Source organism: Carassius auratus, chromosome 35 (genome assembly GCF_003368295.1).
Source record: "Carassius auratus strain Wakin chromosome 35, ASM336829v1, whole genome shotgun sequence".
NCBI lineage: Eukaryota > Metazoa > Chordata > Actinopteri > Cypriniformes > Cyprinidae > Carassius > Carassius auratus.
In genome coordinates this window covers 4,041,537-4,060,035 of record NC_039277.1, presented here as the reverse complement: position 1 = coordinate 4,060,035, position 18,499 = coordinate 4,041,537, and the positions used below count along the sequence as shown (strand labels likewise).

The 18,499-nt window shown below is 37.3% G+C and overlaps 1 protein-coding gene across 1 annotated transcript; it reads left to right on the top strand.

Moving 5' to 3' along the window:
• The first annotated feature begins 3,125 nt into the window (after positions 1-3,125).
• On the top strand, positions 3,126-17,375 carry LOC113053887 (dopamine beta-hydroxylase). Its single transcript, XM_074559840.1, is given in 10 exon segments — positions 3,126-3,313; positions 3,315-3,447; positions 5,129-5,263; positions 12,454-12,624; positions 13,757-13,859; positions 15,456-15,622; positions 16,082-16,173; positions 16,175-16,219; positions 16,969-16,999; positions 17,262-17,375. Coding segments are annotated over 10 exon segments (1,179 nt in total).
• The last annotated feature ends 1,124 nt before the right edge of the window (positions 17,376-18,499 follow it).

Below are 18,499 nucleotides of genomic sequence, written 5' to 3'. Positions count from 1 at the left end.
TTTATAAATTTTATAGTATATATATATATAGGGTTATATATAATATATATATATATATATATATATATATATATATATATATATATATATATATATATATATATGGTTGCAAAGAGGTGGAAAATGTCCAGAAAATGTCCAAAAGCAAATATTTGCAAAGTTTTGGAAACTATCTGGCCATTTTCTACCATTTGGATCCCTAATAATATTTATGATGTTTTTGGCATATGCAATTCAGCATAGATTTAAAATGATCAAGAGACAAGTCAAGAAGCATTTATTTGTCATTTGCATAGTTAACACTGGGGAAAACTGGGCATTGAAATGCTTGTGACGAGGCTCAGACATGCAGTGACAATAACAAGACATAAGACATAAACGTACATGGACAGCACTGAGGTTCTTGAATGACTACAGTGCCCATAGACAAAGACATGGACAGAGCATTATATACAAATAAGAGGAAGTAACCGGTACAATAAAGTTAATCAGTGTTTAGAGTTATAGTGTACATATGGTCAGAATGCTCTCAATATTGCAGCGGTAGAAATTTAACATGATGTTAGAGGAGATGCCAAACCTCTTCAGTCTCCGCAGGAAGTAGAGACGCTGACGGGCTGTTCTCACTATGGTCTCTGAGTGAAGGCTCCAGGAAAGATCCTCAGAGATGTGAATGCCAAGGAACTTGTAGCTCTTAACTGTCTCTGCTATCTCTCCGTTGATATGAAGGGGAACGTGACCGTCTCTCTCTGTGACTTCCTGTAGTCCACAATCATCTCCTTGGTCTTGCTGATGTTTAGAGAGAGAATGTTATCAGCACACCATGCTGTGAGTGCATTAACCTCATCTCAGTAGGATGTCTCATCGCCATTAGTGATGAGTCCTAGGATAGTAGTATCGTCAGCAAATTTGATGTTGATGTTGGAGCTATGCTTAGCAGAGCAGTCATAAGTGAACAGGGAGTACAAGAGAAGACTGAGTACACATCCCTGTGGGGCACCAGTGCTGAGTATAAGTGAGGAGGATGTGTGATTGCCAATTCTGACCACCTGGGGTCTTCCGGTCAGAAAGTCCAGGACCCAGTTACATAAGTGACTGTTAAGACCCAGATTTTTCAGTTTGGCTATGAGTTTGGTAGGGATGATGGTGTTAAATGCAGAGCTGTTATCAACAAACAGCATCCGCACATAGGTGTCTCTTCCCTCCAAGTGTTCTAGTGCAGAGTGTATGGCCATTGCAATGGCGTCATCAGTGGATCTGTTAAAAAGATGAGTTTTAAGTCTAGATTTAAATGTGACTAGTGTTTTAGTACATCTGATCTCTTCTGGAAGCTGATTCCAACTGCGGGCGGCATAGTACCTAAAGGAAGACTCCCCTTGTTTTGTGAGAACCATTGGTATTTCTAACTGACTCGATCCTAATGATCTGAGTGGTCTGTTAGGTTTATATTCAGTGAGCATATCTGAAATACAAAAAAAATGCTAATTCAGCATAAATTTAAAATGATTTTAAGTACTAAGTTTATTATTATTATTATTTTCTTTTTTAACTTTTTAACTTTTTAATATTTGATCCCTTGTAAAACAAAGCAAAGCAAAACACAAAACAAAACAACATTATATTCTTATTTTTTAGTATTTCATCCTTCTTATTTGTAAAACAAAGCAAAGCTAAAACACAAAATAAAGCAAAGAACAAAAGAAAATAAAATAAAAATAAAAACATTTTCGATTTCGGGGACAAATAATTTTGATCTTTATATTTGTTTTCTATTTTCCTTTCATTCTGCATTTTCCCTGTCATAATTTCTCTTTCTCGTTTGCATCTCATAGTAAAAACAAAACACTCAGAACACCTTGGTAACCAGAAAGCCTCACCCTGGCAACCACTCACAGAACTCTGGCAACTTTTGCATGGGCAAACACAACTCACACTTCCTTCAGAAAATCCAGAATCCAGTTCTACCTGTTTTTTCCTTTGGGTCCAGTGTCATAAGCCTGATGATCAGTTGCTCTGAATCGAAGAACAGTCATGTCCCTGGGGCACCGAACACCCCTCTGGCCCCATAACTTAATTTCAATAGTGGATCAGACAGGCATCTGTTCCTGTCTCGCTTCTCCCACATTCACACTGCCTCCCGACACTGCCACAGGGACCTAAATAACCTTTACCCCTCAGACAAGCTCTCCACCTTTCTTGATTGAGATGACACAACTGGCAGCTGCTGCACTGTGTCCTTTTGACTCCAAGGCATTTGAACCTTCTTGTGTGTTAAGAAGGTAACTGTGATTGTTTAATCTCAATATTGTTTTATTTCTTATAGTCCAGTCATAGGATGAAGGCACAGGTGGTTCCTTCCAGAATTGTAAAGTATGTTGTTACTATAATATATACTGCAGTATGTCATATAAATTAATAATCAAAATACAACTAGGTACAATTAATACTAATACTATACGAAAATATTAATAATAATAGATCATTTTTAAATGTGCATATATACTCATTAATTAAATATCCAATAAGCAAACATGTCATACAACTACAAATATAGTTACTATACCATATAATATATGATGCAAAATAGGTTTACAAAACACTATACATATTTTTGACAATTTACAAAACAGACATATAGATATGCAAATCATTTTTAAACTAAACATTAAAATATACTATAAACTATGTTACATGCAAAGGTAAATCAAGTTAAAGTCTATAAAGCCAAACCTAAGCAAAACCTAAGCTTTCTTCCTCACACTGATCACTGAAAAAGATGGAAGCAGCTGGAAGCACATTCATTTAGAGCTTAATTAGGGTTTTTTGTTTCCATTAACTGTGATAACATGACATTTATGCTCTCTAATGCGCAGCATTTTATTTCCCAGTAAAGAAAAAACATCCTTCCCAGACACCCATCAGACATCTCTGATCTCAATATTGATGAATCATAATTGTTGTTATGCACTATAAAGCCTCATTTTGGTGGTCCTAGAGACATCAGTGCTATATTGTAGTAATAATAATTAAAACAAAAATGATTAAAATAATTATGAAAAAAAGTTCTGCATTTGAAAATTCGCTGTATTCATTTTTTTAACTATACAAACAAGACAACACAGGCAATGCGTCTTCTGTTCAAAGACCTGCGCTTCCAAGACGTCACCCTCATGTACCTCACCGTTTTGGCCACTGTGGTAGTGTTTCTGGTGGCTTCCTACCAGGCTCCTGCGGTCCACTTCAGACCCGCCCTGGCCTACCACATCCCCTTAGACCCCTGGGGTCAGCTGGAGCTGTCCTGGAACATCAGCTACCCAGGAGGTCTATCTGGAGCTGAAAATTAAAGAGCTCCACAATGGTGTTTTGCTGGGCATGTCCAATCGGGGAGAGCCCACAAAAGCCGACCTGGTTCTTCTGTGGGATGATGGTCACAGATCCTATTTTGGGGTAAGAATAGTTTATACGGTGTGATTTTATGATGGTTTTTGCTTTATGGTGTTGCAAATCTGCTCCAGGGACGGTGTAGGATTATGTGCTTTAGCAAAATACGTATTTGAGATGAACAGGAAAATGATGCAACATGATGTAGAATCTTGTCAATATGAGGGGTTTTGAGTTTAAAAAATTATAACTTTGTTACATACTTTCATGTTATTACAAACCTGTATGACAAGTGGAGCATACACACACACAATATATATATATATATTGAAGAATTATTCAACTGCTTTTGTCCATATGTCCATACGATGAAAGTTTATGAGGTCCAATAGTGTTCATTTGGATCCCGTTGACTTACAGTACACTGTACAGACAAACTAACTAACTAAATAAATACATTAGTAGAAGTATATAAATAGTAGTAGCACATAAAAAAATAAAGATAATATATGATATTTGTTATGGCAAGACATGACAGGTGAATAGGGGAAAAAATTTAACTTATGGATATCAACATATCTGCCCCATTTAACTCATTACAGAACATTAAGACAGTTGTTTTTATTACAACTTTTCTGTTATGTTTAAATAAATACCATCAGAAATAAGGTATCGCATCATTAAAGATGCACTAATTTGGAATACATTTTCAGAACAAAAGTTTGGAAAGACATGAAGTTGAGTAAATCATAACAGCATTTTAATTTTTGTGTCAACTTTTTAAAAAGGCTGCACTCAACTGGTGATTTTCTTTGTTGTTGAAAAATGAACGACTGATGACGAATTTCCAACCCCGGTGTCAGAGCAAGTTCTCTGTGTTACTCTTGAGTCTGAAGAGTCTTGCTTTCTGGATCTTGTTATGATTGTTCGGCTACAGTAGACACCCACATGCTGGTAGAGCTCCTTCCTAACATCGAGCCGAACAGCTCACGTCTGGGTTTTGGCCTCCACAGCCCAAAGAAAGTGGTTGAAAGTAGAAGGTCATGTGTGTGTCAAGGCCCCCCTTCATTCATTATGCATGATTTATTTCATTATTTTACCTTTGGACTGCACAGTTTGGTCTGTTTTGAATAAATGTTGAATGGCGAGCCACTCACCCTTCCTCCCACAGCGCATGTCAAGGAGAGGAGTTACAGACTGCAAGTCAAAACATTGTAGGGCTGGAAAAAAGCTGGCAGTAAATGCTGAAAAGATCTCATCTTATTAGAATTATTTCATAAGGATCTCTTATTAAAATACAGTTATGTAATAGTAATAGTAATAACAGAGTTTGAAAGTTTATATGTGACAATTCTGAGTTTACATCTTGCAATTTTTATTTGTGTGTGTGTGTGTGTGTGTGTGGTTTCTGCAATGGCGTAAATAATAAAAAAAAGGTAATTGCAACTTCTTATCTTACAATTCTGACTTTTTTCTTGCAATTGTTTCTTGTAGATTGTAGTAGTTCTTTTCATAATTGTGAGTTCATATCTCACAGTTCTGATATTATATTTCGCCATTCTGACTTTTGTCTCATAACTCTCATGACTTTTTTTTTTTTTTTTTTGTGAGATAAAAAGCCGCAATTACCTTATTTATACCCTGGCAGAATTGGTCCTCCATACATAAGAGACTTCTAAAACTTAGCGACCTCTAACATTTGAATGGTTGAGATATAGAAGTGAATGAGTGTATTTCATATTCTTAGGATGCTTGGAGTGATAATGAAGGCAGAGTGAAGCTGGACTATCAGCTGCTGGAGACTCATCGGTCCACTGAAGGCTTCTTCCTGCTCTTCAAAAGACCATTGAACACCTGCGACCCACACCACTACATCATAGCGGCAAGTTACTAAACAAATGAGAGAAGAATAACAGATAAAGAGGGTAGACGTAGGATAAAGAGACATATGAACGATTATATTGGGTTAGAGAATAACGTCTTCTGCTCTATTTAGTATTGTCTCCTTAAATGTTTGGAAGCGTTTGGAACGAGTCTAAAGTAAATGTATGTAAACCTTATCTTCATTTACTCACAACCATGTTGTTCCAAACCCGTATGGCTTAATTTTTTCAGTGAAATACAAAACAAGTACAAAAAAAATACAATAATCCCAAATTCAGTATCTCAGAAAATTAGAATATTGTGAAAAGGTTCAATATTGAAGACACCTGGTGCCACACTCTAATCAGCTAATTAACTCAAAACACATGCAAAGGCCTTTAAATGGTCTCTCAGTTACGTAAGCTACAGAATATTGGGGAAGACTGCTGACTTGACAGTTGTCCAAAAGACGACCATTGACACCATGCGCAAGGAGGGCGAGACACAAAAGGTCACTGCAAAAGAGGCTGACTCTTCGCAGAGCTCTGTGTCCAAGCACATTAATAGAGAGAAGAAGGGAAGGAAAAGATTTGGTAGAAAAAAAGTGTACAAGCAATAGGGATAACCGCACCATGGTGAGGATTGTAAAACAAAACAAATTCAAAAATGTGGGGGAACTTCACAAAGAGTGGACTGCTGCTGGAGTCAGTGCTTCAAGAATCACGCACAGACGTGTCCAAGACATGGGTTTCAGCTGTCGCACTCCTTGTGTCAAGCCACTCTTGAACAACACGCAGCGTCAGAAGCATCTAAAGACAAAAAGGACTGGACTGCTGCTGAGTGGTCCAAAGTTATTGTGGTGGCTTCTGAAAATTTTCTACATCAATATTTCCCTTCTTTTCATACCCTTCAAATTCTTGATCTGCCATTACTTGACCTTCTCTTTCCACTTTTTCTTTTCCATTTGTTGGCCCACATCTGCTCCCAAGTATTTTGATCTTAGTAGCAATCCCATCACTCTCTCATTCTATCTTCACCAGGGAGACTCTTTGCGAGTCGTTGCAATGGTCTTTCCCTCGTTGGCAATGCTTACTAGCACGCTCTTCATCCCTCACTTCAAGCTGTTTGGAGTTGTTGAAGCTGGTTGGGGTATTTTAAGGTTAGAGATGTGAACTCAGTTGTCACTCTGTAACTATTTTGCAGGTTAATGCAAGGCTCTCCCTTTAGATCATAACTGCACCCTCACTGGTTCTCTTTGATGGAGCGAAGCATTCGTTGGCATTACTCGAACTGCTGTCACCTGTAAATGGAAAACTTCAGAGATTTTTTGCTAGTGTTATCAAGCGTGCTAATTTGCTCATCTTGCTAGTTGTCCTTCTTGTTGTGACCTGTGGGAATGTAATGTGGGTTGAGGGCTGTCCTGGCCCCTTTTTGAGCTCTCAAAAATCCAGTGCTGTCATTACAATGAGAAAAAGATGAATACCCATTTTTTATAATATAATAAAGAGTTTGGTTCTCCTCAGTTATCAGCATCCTTACTTTTTATATTGAAATGTGTATGCAGCTGATTTGGCAAATTGATTGAATTGCCTCTTTCATCTTTTTTGGCGTAGACCTGCTATCATTCCACATAGTTTCTACATGTGATGCAACTGGGCAACATCAGTCACCATAAAGTTTAGTGTAACACCGCTGTATTAACCTCTTTATTTCTGTCCTCCTTTCTTTCTTCAAAATCTAATAGATTAATTTGTTTAGAATAATAAGCCCAGGCATCGGGCATTTGGGGGAGCCAAGTATAATTTCTCAAATGTCACTTGTCTAATTTAAAGTTTAGTCAAATACTTTTTTGTTATTGCTCATGAGCAACTTTGAGAAGAGGATTGGAGATCTCTGCATAATCTAGGATTCATGGCCAATTGACCACAAAATGGCCACAAATGACCTTTAAACAAAATGGAGTGACCAATATTTCTATTTTCTCAACCATAAACATTTTCCTATTGTACATTAAATATCCTTTTTTTCTTTTCCTTTTTTTCCCTCCAAAAGATCTCAGCATTATTGTCAAGTATTCAGTTGTGCATTTTCCCCTAGTTGGTTAATGAAATAGACTTACTATGCCAAATCCAGCTCCATTTTTATCCGATTGGTGAGACAAGTACTTACTTCTGTCTGTTTTAAATAATTTTTTTTCTTTAAGACATAAGGCTGGACTGGTACCTATTGAAAAGCAGATTGAGAATGTTTGTTAAAACACAGAATTTAAAGAAGTGCTGTGAGACCAGTGAATAATCAAGATTAATATAGTTATTAAAATAATAAAATAAAATAATTAAAATTTGAAGCAGTCTCGATAGTGTTCATTGAATATGCAGGACCTGTGCACTGAAGGGATGGAAGTCCTTCTGGTGACATCATCAGCCTGGGCTGTTGTACTGGGTCGTCAGTTTGTGATGGCACTCAAAGACCTGATGTTGTGGTGTACGGTCTCCGTTGTTTCTCTGCTTCTGAGTTTTGCATTTCATAATGTTCTTTTCACCCTCAGGAAAAGTCTCAAGTGAAAGATTCACCTTTTTCCTGCTTTATTTCAGTCTGTTAACTTGGTCACCCAATCTTGCTCTCATTCCGCAAGTTATTTTTTTAAGATAACTCAAGCCCAATCTCTGAAACTCTGTAATGGATTAACTTTCATGCTGTGTCCCAGGGATAACAAGATACACATTTTAGATGTCTTCACATATTAGATATAAAGTTTTAAGCACATGCAATCTTTTAAATTCATCTATTAAGACAAGTTAATAAAAAATAAATACATATCTTATTAATTAATATATTATTATTTTTATATTCTGCACAGTCCATTTCTTGGAGCATTTTTTTTTTCTCTAAAACAACATTCATACAATTCACTTTATTGTTTTAGGGCTCATGCACTTTTCTTAACACCAGGCACGCCCGTCTCAGTAAAAAGCAGTACTTTGCAGGATTTCTGCCTTCCCGTTCAGACCTCTGTATCTTACGACTTCTACAGAGCGGTATCCAAAGGACTTTTCCGTGCTTTCTATACTACATCTGTTTCACGTTTATTGCTGTCCCTTTTAGGCCCAGTCTACAATAAACACAGATCATTGCATGCAATGTATTTCTGCCTACACTATCTAGATTCAAATTAGGTCACTTATAAAGGACCTATCAGTAAACCAAACGCAGTTATTTCTTCTGGAATCAAAACCCTTTTTCTTTTTGTTCTATAAAATTGGAGAAGCCTTTTCGAGTGTCTATACCACCACCGGCCGACTCTGGCAAACAACTTTAATTATATAAGGAAAAAACTGCCTACCTTATTGTTTAGTGGCCACTATTGATGTTGTTCGTCAAGCCAGCACAAAGTGGTCTTCCACCCTCTGCTCCTTTCCAATCCCTGTTCGGGCGCCAAATGTGGTGGCTTCTGCCATGTCTAGAAGAATCACTCTCTAAGTCTTGGGGTTTTAAAGCCAGAATTTAGATTTTATTATCAAGAGAAAATAAAACCGAGAAAGCTCTGCAGAACAGTCTGTCGAGTCTGTGTCGGTTCTCTATTTTATACAGTGCTTCTGAAGGCATGCCCATGTTCAATACATTTCATACATATAGGTTCTATTTATCAACTCTTTTACCTTTTTTTGGCTGTATCTCCAGCTTGCTTTTAGGATTTAGAATTCATTTTAAGCGAAACGAGGAGACATAATCATATATTTTGTCTTACTGTATGTCAAAACAGGACATGCAACTGTATCATATACTGTACTTATTTAATGTCTGCACCAAGGAGGTCTCATCATATATTTTGTCTAATGTCCAAATAGAGTGTGCAGATGCACCATATACTATACCCCTGCACTCTCTGCACATTCCATTCTCACGCAGGCCTCTACACACAGGCAATTGCATGATTATTAACAGTATAATAACTTGATACATAAATGGCTAGATTCACATTGATTATACTTGATTAGTTCACATATTGACTAATAAAAATCTTCTTCATTATGTTCTCTGGTGAGAGTAAATTTTGCATTTCCTTTGGATATCAGGGTCCCAGAGTCTGAAGGAAGAGAAGAGAGGCACACGATACACGTTGCTTGAGGTCCAGGTTAAAGTTTCCACAGTCAGTGATGGTTTGGGGTGCCATGTCATCTGCTGGTGTTGGTCCACTGTGTTTTCTGATGTCCAAGGTCAACGCAGCCATATACCAGGAAGTGTTAGAGCACTTCATGCTTCCTGCTGCTGACCAACTTCATGGAGATGCAGATTTCATTTTCCAACAGGACTTGGCACCTGCACACAGTGCCAAAGCCAACAGTACCTGGTTTAAGGACCATAGTATCCCTGTTCTTAATTGGGCTGCAAACTCGCCTGACCTTAACCCCAAAGAAAATCTGTGGGGTATTGTGAAGAGGAAGATGTGATATGTCAGACCCAAGAATGCAGAAGAGCTGAAGGCCACTATCAGAGCAACCTGGGCTCTCATAACACCTGAGCAACGCCACAGACTGATCGACTCCATGCCACGCCGCATGCTGCAGAAATTCAGGCAAAAGGAGCCCCAACTAAGTATTGAGTGCTCATACTTTTCATGTTCATACTTTTCAGTTGGCCAAGATTTCTAAAAATCCTTTCTCTGTATTGGTCTTAAGTCATATTCTAATTTTCTGAGTTTTCAGTTATAATCATCAAAATGAAAAGAAACAAACATTTGAAATATATCAGTCTGTGTGTAATGAATGAATATAATATACAAGTTTAACTTTTTGAATGGAATTAGTGAAATAAATCAACTTTTTGATGTTATTCTAATTATATGACCAGCACCTATATAGTATGCAGAACAACTGTACAGTAAAAGAGTAATATATCCGAATTCATAGTGCTTGAAAAACAGTAGGCAAAAAGTACCTGGATGACCTATACTGTACTTCCACTGAGATTCTGTAGCGCACATTTAATGGAAACTTTACTTGCCCATCAAGCATAAAGGTTCTTTGTTGCCATTTTCTTCTGAAGAACATTTAACATCCATAGAATCTTGGGTCCATGGAAAAAGGGTTCTTTAGATTATTTAAATGTTCTTCACATTAAGAAAAAATTGTTCTTTTAAGAAATGGTCAACAAAAATTGTTTTTCATTGGCATCGCTGTAAAAGCCACCTTTTGGAAAATTTATTTTTAAGAGTGTGGAGAAGAGTTACGAATACCATTGAATTGAACCAACTGACCAACTGATGCTGGTAGGTCACATGACAATATGGCAGCTGTAGTATGTCCAAATTCTATTAAAGGGGACATCGGATGACCCTTTTTCACAAGTTGGTATGATTCTTAAGGGCCTTCAAGAAATGAATGCAACATTCTTTGATTAAAATTCCTCAATGGTCGTTTAAAACAACACTCTTTTTACCCTGTCAAAAACAGGTCTGTTCACAGTGAGCTGTTTCGGTGCATGTCTCTTTAAATGCTAAAAAAAAATGTTTTATCAATTTGAGGATTCTGCACTCTGTTACGCTGCACAGTGCACCTCTTCATTTTTTCAGCAAAAAAAGATGTTTCTGTTTTTTGCACACTCTGAATAAAAACAAAGAAAAACGTATTTTCCTCTCCTCGATCAATTTACATCTCTTTGTTATTAAAGGGTTAGTTCATCCAAAAATGAAAATTATGTCATTAATAACTCACCCTTATGCTGTTCCAAACTTGTAAGACCTCCTTTTATCTTCGGAACACAGTTTAAGATATTTTAGATTTAGTCCGAGAGCTCTCAGTCCCTCCATTGAAGCTGTGTGTACGGTATACTGTCCATGTCCAGAAAGGTAAGAAAAACATCATCAAAGTAGTCCATGTGACATCAGAGGGTCAGTTGGAATTTTTTGAAGCATCGAAAACACATTTTGGTCCAAAAATAGCAAAAACGACGACTTTATTCAGAATTGTCTTCTCTTCCGTGTCTGTTGTGAGAGAGAGTTCAAATCAAAGCAGCTGGATATCCGGTTCGCGAACTAATCATTCAGTTCACCAAATCGAACTGAATCGTTTAAACGGTTCGCTTCTCTAATATGCATTAATCCACAAATGACTTAAGATGTTAACTTTTTTAATATGACACTCCCTCTGAGTTCAAACAAACCAATATCCCGGAGTAATGCATGCACTCAAACAGTACACTGACTGAACTGCTGTGAAGTTGAACACCGAGCTGAGCCAGATAACGAACAATAGACTGACTCGTTCACGAGTGAAGAACCGGTTGCATCGGAGTTCGGATCACCAGTAGTTCTTTCGGACAGTTCGATTCAATAAACCGGTTGAAGAAAACGGTTCACCGGTTCTTTTGCACTCGACGTAATGGCGTCATTGGCGATGACTGCACTTGATTCAAGCCTTCGGTTTACCCGCGCTCATAAGACTAGCACAGAATCAGTTCAGAATCAATCACCAAAAGAATCACTTCAGACGCTCTGTGTGTCGGTCTGCTTCACGCTGAATCACACATTCGCAGTATCAGCTCCTCGGTTCACGAATCGGACGCGTCTGACAGAAACGGTTCTTGACTCGTGAACGAGTCAATGTTTTGTTCATTATCTGTCTCAGCTCAGTGTTCATCTTCAGTTCTCTCTTCACTGCAGTTCAGTCAATGTACTGTTTGAGTAAATGAATTACTCCGGGATATTGGTTTGTTTGAACTCAGAGGGAGTGTCAGCCACATTAAACAAGTTAACAGCTTAAGTCATTTGTGGATTAATGCGTATTAGAGATGCTAATCGTTTAAAACGATTCAGTTCAATTTTGTGAACTGAATGATTAGTTCGCGAACCGGATATCCAGCTGCTTTGATTTGAAATCTCTCTCACAACAGACAAGGAAGAGAAGACAATGCTGAATAAAGTCATAGTTTTTTCCATTTTTGGACCAAAATGTATTTTGTTTACTTTGATGATGTTTTTCTTACCTTTCTGGACATGGACAGTATACCGTACACACAGCTTCAATGGAGGGACTGAGAGCTCTCGGACTAAATCTAAAATATCTTAAACTGTGTTCCAAAGATAAAAGGAGGTCTTACATGTTTGGAACAGCATAAGGGTGAGTTATTAATGACATAATTTTCATTTTGGGATGAACTAACCCTTTAATAGTGAAAACAAATGCCTTTTTTTTTTTTTTTAAGTGAGAGTCTGTGATCACTCCTGGTAATGAAGCCACTGTTCATCACATCGAAGTGTTCGAATGCTCTCCTCAGATGGTCACCGTGTCTCAATACAGTGGCTCTTGTGATTCAAAGATGAAGCCCCGCAAACTCAATTACTGCCGACACGTTCTGGCAGCCTGGGCCATGGGAGCGGAGGTACGCAAGCTACTGCACACTGCAATTACATAATATAGAATTAAAGTGACCCTTCACTCAAAAATGAAAATTCTGTTATAAGTACCTTACTATGTCATTCAAAACCTGTATGAATTGCTTACTTCTAAAGAACACAAAACAAGATATTTATAAAAATGTTCATGCTGCTCTTTTCCCTTAAGGTGTGTCAAGCTACAAAACACACACAAAATTCTGTAAAATGACCATAAAAGTGGTCTCAATGACACATTTGCTAGATATCAACTATTCTGAAGCATATAATTACTTGCTTTTGTTTAATAGTACTTTTATGGCTATCCTTTCTGACTGTATGCTTCCGATGTTTCATCTTGAAACACATCCATAGAGGTCACTTTCTACGTCAGTTTCTCCCTCTTTAGTGCTAAGTTTGTAAGCTAAGGACAGAGCATATGATTATGAGCATCTTTAGGAGTCCATTTTAAGAGGCAAACATACAGATGGGCTTTATCTGTGCCAGTTCGCCCACTCTAGGTAGGTGCCAGTCATGGTTTGAGCAGAGCTGTGAGCCAATCTGAAAGCAGAGGCGTCCTGATAAATCAGTTATGGAGCCAAGGAACGATGCCGAGCTCGGAGAGAGAGAGATAGAGAGAGAAAGAGAAAGAGAGACGGGCCTCCAATGAGATTACATGGGAGTAAAATCTCATGTGTTCTGCTAGCTGCCAATGTCAAGCTGGAGAGATGAGATTACGTAGCAACATGTAGATGTTTTTCTTCAGTAGATTGCAGTTAGTCTTTTATTTTTTTCATCATTTCATTTTTAAATGTTTTTTAGTGCCTTGTGAGAGAAGGAGGGGGAGTGGGTGAGAGCCAGGAGAGTGTGATAGAGAGAGAAACGGGAATGGGGCGAGAAACTGGAGGTGGAAGTAGGACGGTTACATAAAGAGGTCTTTCTCACATGAGTTTTAAAAGTAGACTGATAATGGTTTAGATTTCCTCTTTGCTATCTTTTACTGTACAAGTCTAAACCGCTGGTCGTGAACAAGAGTCAGAGTTGGCATAAGCTTCTTGTGCATTGGCTCAAATATCTTTTAGCCTGCAAAGCATTAAGCAGAAGCTACGCTGCACCACAATCAATCTTATCTACACGCAGCCGTTCTACTACCCTGCTGACGCGGGCTTGCCTCTGGGAGGAGAAGGGTCTTCTAGGATCCTTCTGCTTGAAGTTAAATACTACAACCCTATCCTTATATCAGGTATGCAGCACACAAACTGTGTCAGAGATTGAGAAGACTGTTCAGAATGCTGCATCATCACAGTATATACACTATAGACTACTTAGCCATTCTTAAAAGATGCCTGTGAAGCCTGTGAACTAGTGGATATTATGTAAGAATGCTAGAATTCTAGCAATGACTTCATTGTGTATTTATTTCAGTTGTCAAGTAAAACCCATAATTTAGCATTTTTTTATGTAGTTTTGAGTAGATTATGTCTTACCTCTTGTCAGCCTAAATAAATGAAGAAGGAGATGATAGAAACTGTGGCAGGTGAGGTTCACCTCCAGTGAAGCCCTTTGCATTGTGGGATATAGTATTTGGCACAGTGTATATATATATATATATATATATATATATATATATATATATATATATATATATATAGTAGGATTCAAGTACACTGTAGGTGTTTTTTTGTTTTGTTTTGTTTTTTTTAAGCTTTGGCCCTTCTACCATTGTCCCCCAGTAGTTGATTTAATTTTTTTTTTTTAGATGGACACATTAAAGGGGTCATATGATGTTATTTAAATTTTTTCTTTCTCTTCGACGTGTTACAAGCCGGCCTATGTTTATGTTTATGTCTCGTCGCTCCAGCTGGACAAGGCTTCACAATATGTTAAGGGGCGTAACACTTCTTGAGCTTGAGGTATTCAGCCAATCACAATGCACCGGAAAGCTGGCCAATCAGAGCACATCTCAGTTTTCAGACCGCTTTGTAAAAATTGAAGCGTTTTTAGAAAGGCGAGGCATAAAGGAGAAACAATAATGTGCAGTATGTGGAAAATAATGTGGTTTTATTTTACTTTAAACCGCATAAACACATTGCATTAGACCAAATAATGTTCTTTTTAGCAATATCTTATGACCCCTTTAAAACTGCATTTTCATGCCTTCATTATATTTCTTCTGCTTCGTTTCAAATGCTTCTTGTATGTTTTGTTTTACCTTTTTCCTCAGAGCCTTTAAATCATAAAAAATATGAATTAGTACATAAAATCTTAAAATAGTTTACATAGGTTAAAACTATAATAATATAAACAACGGGTGAAATTAACATTCACCAAAAACGTGTTGTTTTTTTAATCCGTTTATTCATATGTTGAATGTCTCTTTTACAAATTATGTGAGAAAATATTATGCAATTGTATTAAAAAATGCTACTTGTAAAAATGTTAAAAACAGCATTACAGAAGGCCAATTTATTCCAAAAATGTAAAAAAAAAAAAAAAAAAAAATTGTAAGCATGAATCTGAATTTCTTTTTCTTTTCATTTCTTTACAAATAAAATCATGAACATGATGTACACGGTTGCTCATATATTACACTACAAATTCATTACTATTAGAATGATGTGCATACATATTTTGTATATCAAGCTAAAAATTTTGGAGAATTTCTCCTGTTCATATAAATATGAATAATCTATGCAATTATTAGTATATAAGTCTAATATGTAACTAATGTTTTTGCCAATCTCAATCTAAACTACTCATCAGACTGATTTCTCCAGTCTACTTCCTTTCATTCCTGATTGCACAGCTCCTCTTTACTCATTCTGTGTGTTTGTCACAGGAGGGAGGGACTCCTCAGGCATTCGTTTGTGGTACACTCCATCTCTGAGGAGGTTTGACGCAGGCATCATGGAGCTGGGACTAGTCTACACTCCTGTCATGGCCATTCCTCCCCGCCAGCGCTCTTTCCAGCTGACTGGCTACTGCACCGCCAAATGCACACAGACGGTCCACGCGCCTCACAAACACTCCTAAACACTGCACTTCACTCAAGCCAGCCGAATAAATTCATGCATGCAGGCTTTGAATTCAATGAAAACACAATGAATGGCTTACTGAAAACAGATTAAGGCCAATATTCACCAAATTATGCAATCATAAGAGACTCCCCGTAAAAAAACAAAACAAAAAAACACTCATTTATGGTGTAAAAAAAGTCTTATAAACCAGCCCACAGTGGAAAAAGCTAATCAACTAGAGAAATAATGTTAAAAACATTGTTATATAAGAAGGAATACTACATATCTTTAAGTTCAAATCATATAGCTTTTTAAGGGAAATTATGCAAAAACAGACAACTCAGGACTTGCCGGCAACACTCTAGAATTAAAATGACTCACATTTTCTTCATACAGTGTAAAAATATAGTTCAAATATGAATTTTTGAAGTAGCGTTCTGTCCTGCAGGCTCTTCCTGTAGGTGGTATACACATCTTTGTGTCCCAGTTGCACCCGAGGCAACACAGTCTCACCCCTATTCGTCACCCCGAGGAGGCAGAGAGGACAGGAGGACAAACATTTCAGCTCTCAATACCAGGTATTAAACTAAGTTTAACTTTGAGTTTTGAACATGACATTTAAAACGTGCCTTTTCACTTGAATTTTCACTTTATACATGTCCCTGGTTTATTATATATGATTCATGCATGCACGTTATTTCAAATATTCCGTCATAATGTAATAACTTCACATAGGAAACAACTTTTCTACTGACATCATCAAGCCCTCTTATTTTTCCAACCAATCGCCTCTGACCACTTACACAGAAACCACACCCACCTGGAATGGAACAACCAATCAATTCTCAATCTATAAAATCAACTACTGTCTAATTTTTTCATATTGAATTTCTTGCCTCATTTAGTGTATTAACTGAAGTCATGTAGCCACATAACAGATGTTGACTGATTGTTTCACTTTGACTTTAAAATGTACATATACGCCATCATTCAATAGAGTGAAATTTTGTTACTTATTTTTAACATTTTTTTTTTAAAGAAGTCGCTTATGCTCACCAAGGGTGCTTTCATTATATCAAAAAATACAGTAAAATCTGTAAGTTTGTGAAATATTATTACAATTTAAAATAACGGTTTCTATTTAAAATATAATTTATTTCTGTGATGCAAAGCTGTCTTTTCAGCATCATTACACCAGTATTCAGTGTCACATGATACTTCAGAAATCATTCTGATTTGTACGCTGATTTGTGTACGGTATATTTATGATGCTGTATCTGTTCACCATTTATTTTACCCTGCTGAAAACACTGGTCTTTCAGCCTGGTCACAACTGGTTAAGAGGGGTTTTGAACACTTACTTCCAGCATAAACCAGCTAAAACCATCCAACCAACTGGGTGACACTGCAGACGTTACAGGAAACGCCTGGAGCCAGCAAGCCACCAACAAAAGCACAGATCTGCTGCATTTAGACTGTCAATACAAGCACCCACACACGGCTGAGCCTGCCAATTTAATGCTAACCTGCCAGGAGACATTCAATCTAGCATGTTCTACAAATAGCTGAGTGCTAAACCCCATCTGATCATGTGTGATCGCTGCTTTGTGTGTTTGTCTACTCCACAGGGCGACGCTCTCGTAACAAAGTGCTCGTATAACACTGAAGACAGGAACAAAGCTACCGTGGTAAATCTGACTCAGTCCAACACTGTTCAACCACTCAAATACATGCTCTCATGAGAATTTAGTATGGTATACAGATGAGATGTTTGACTAACAGAAGATCTAGACATTACAGACTGATTAGCTGGAAATCAAACAGGTTTCTCATTATTATGCAAAGTATAATAAAGGTTTACATTAAGAGCTGCTTACATTACATTAAAGCCACACTAATATACTTACATTTAAACTTAGGATGAGTTCCCAGGTTGCTTAACCCAGACAGACATTTAAGAAACGCAGATAGGCATCTTGTTATAAAATATGCGATTTATATATGATACTGAACCCAAAAGAAATAATTTATTTATGTATTTATTTTTATTGTTTATATGTGATCAGCATATGTTTATGGTGTTCCTGTGGCTCAGTGGTAGAGCATTGGGTTAGCAGTGCAAAGGTTGTGGGTTCGATTCCCAGGGAAGAAAAAAAAATGTTAGCCTGAATGCACTGTTAGTTGCTTTGGATAAAAGCATCATGCTTCAATGTAAATGTCAGCCTTTTTTGTCAGATGCTCTTTTAACAAATTATTTAATTATTATTATTATTTTTTGTCATATTGAATTAGCAATTTTTTGCATTATAACTTCTTTGCATTATAAATTCCTGTACAAGCGTCTAACACATCCCAGACAGTCATAACCTCACAATGAGAAGAAAACCTTGAAAATGGAAACACCGTTGTCGCAGTATCACACCGCTCTGACCCAGTCAGGCTACAACAACAAAAACCAGCGCATTTCAAACTAATATCTGGCTTCGAGACTAACTGCCTGAGGACAAGAGGAATGCTTTCATTTCCTCTACAAAATCAGACGGAAAAAACAGAAATAGGTTTTCTTCAGCAATGAATAAAACAAAGGCAGGCAGATGATTTGTGTTCTTCCATTTGCATTGGCAAATTGCATTTTTCCAGCTTAAAAAAAGCTATTTCATGGAATCAAATGAATTATGAAAGAAGTTTTGTGGCCATGGAGCCAAATTTTGGAGTGGATATTTAAAAAATACAATTGAAAGGCCCGTTCAAGTCTACTTTTACTGTCATCTGTGTAGGTTTTAAGGATGTGAGAGTAGCAGTTGTCCCGGGACTACGGTGGAAGAGCAGTTCTCCTCGCTATCCTGGGGGCGGCTTCAGCCCGGAG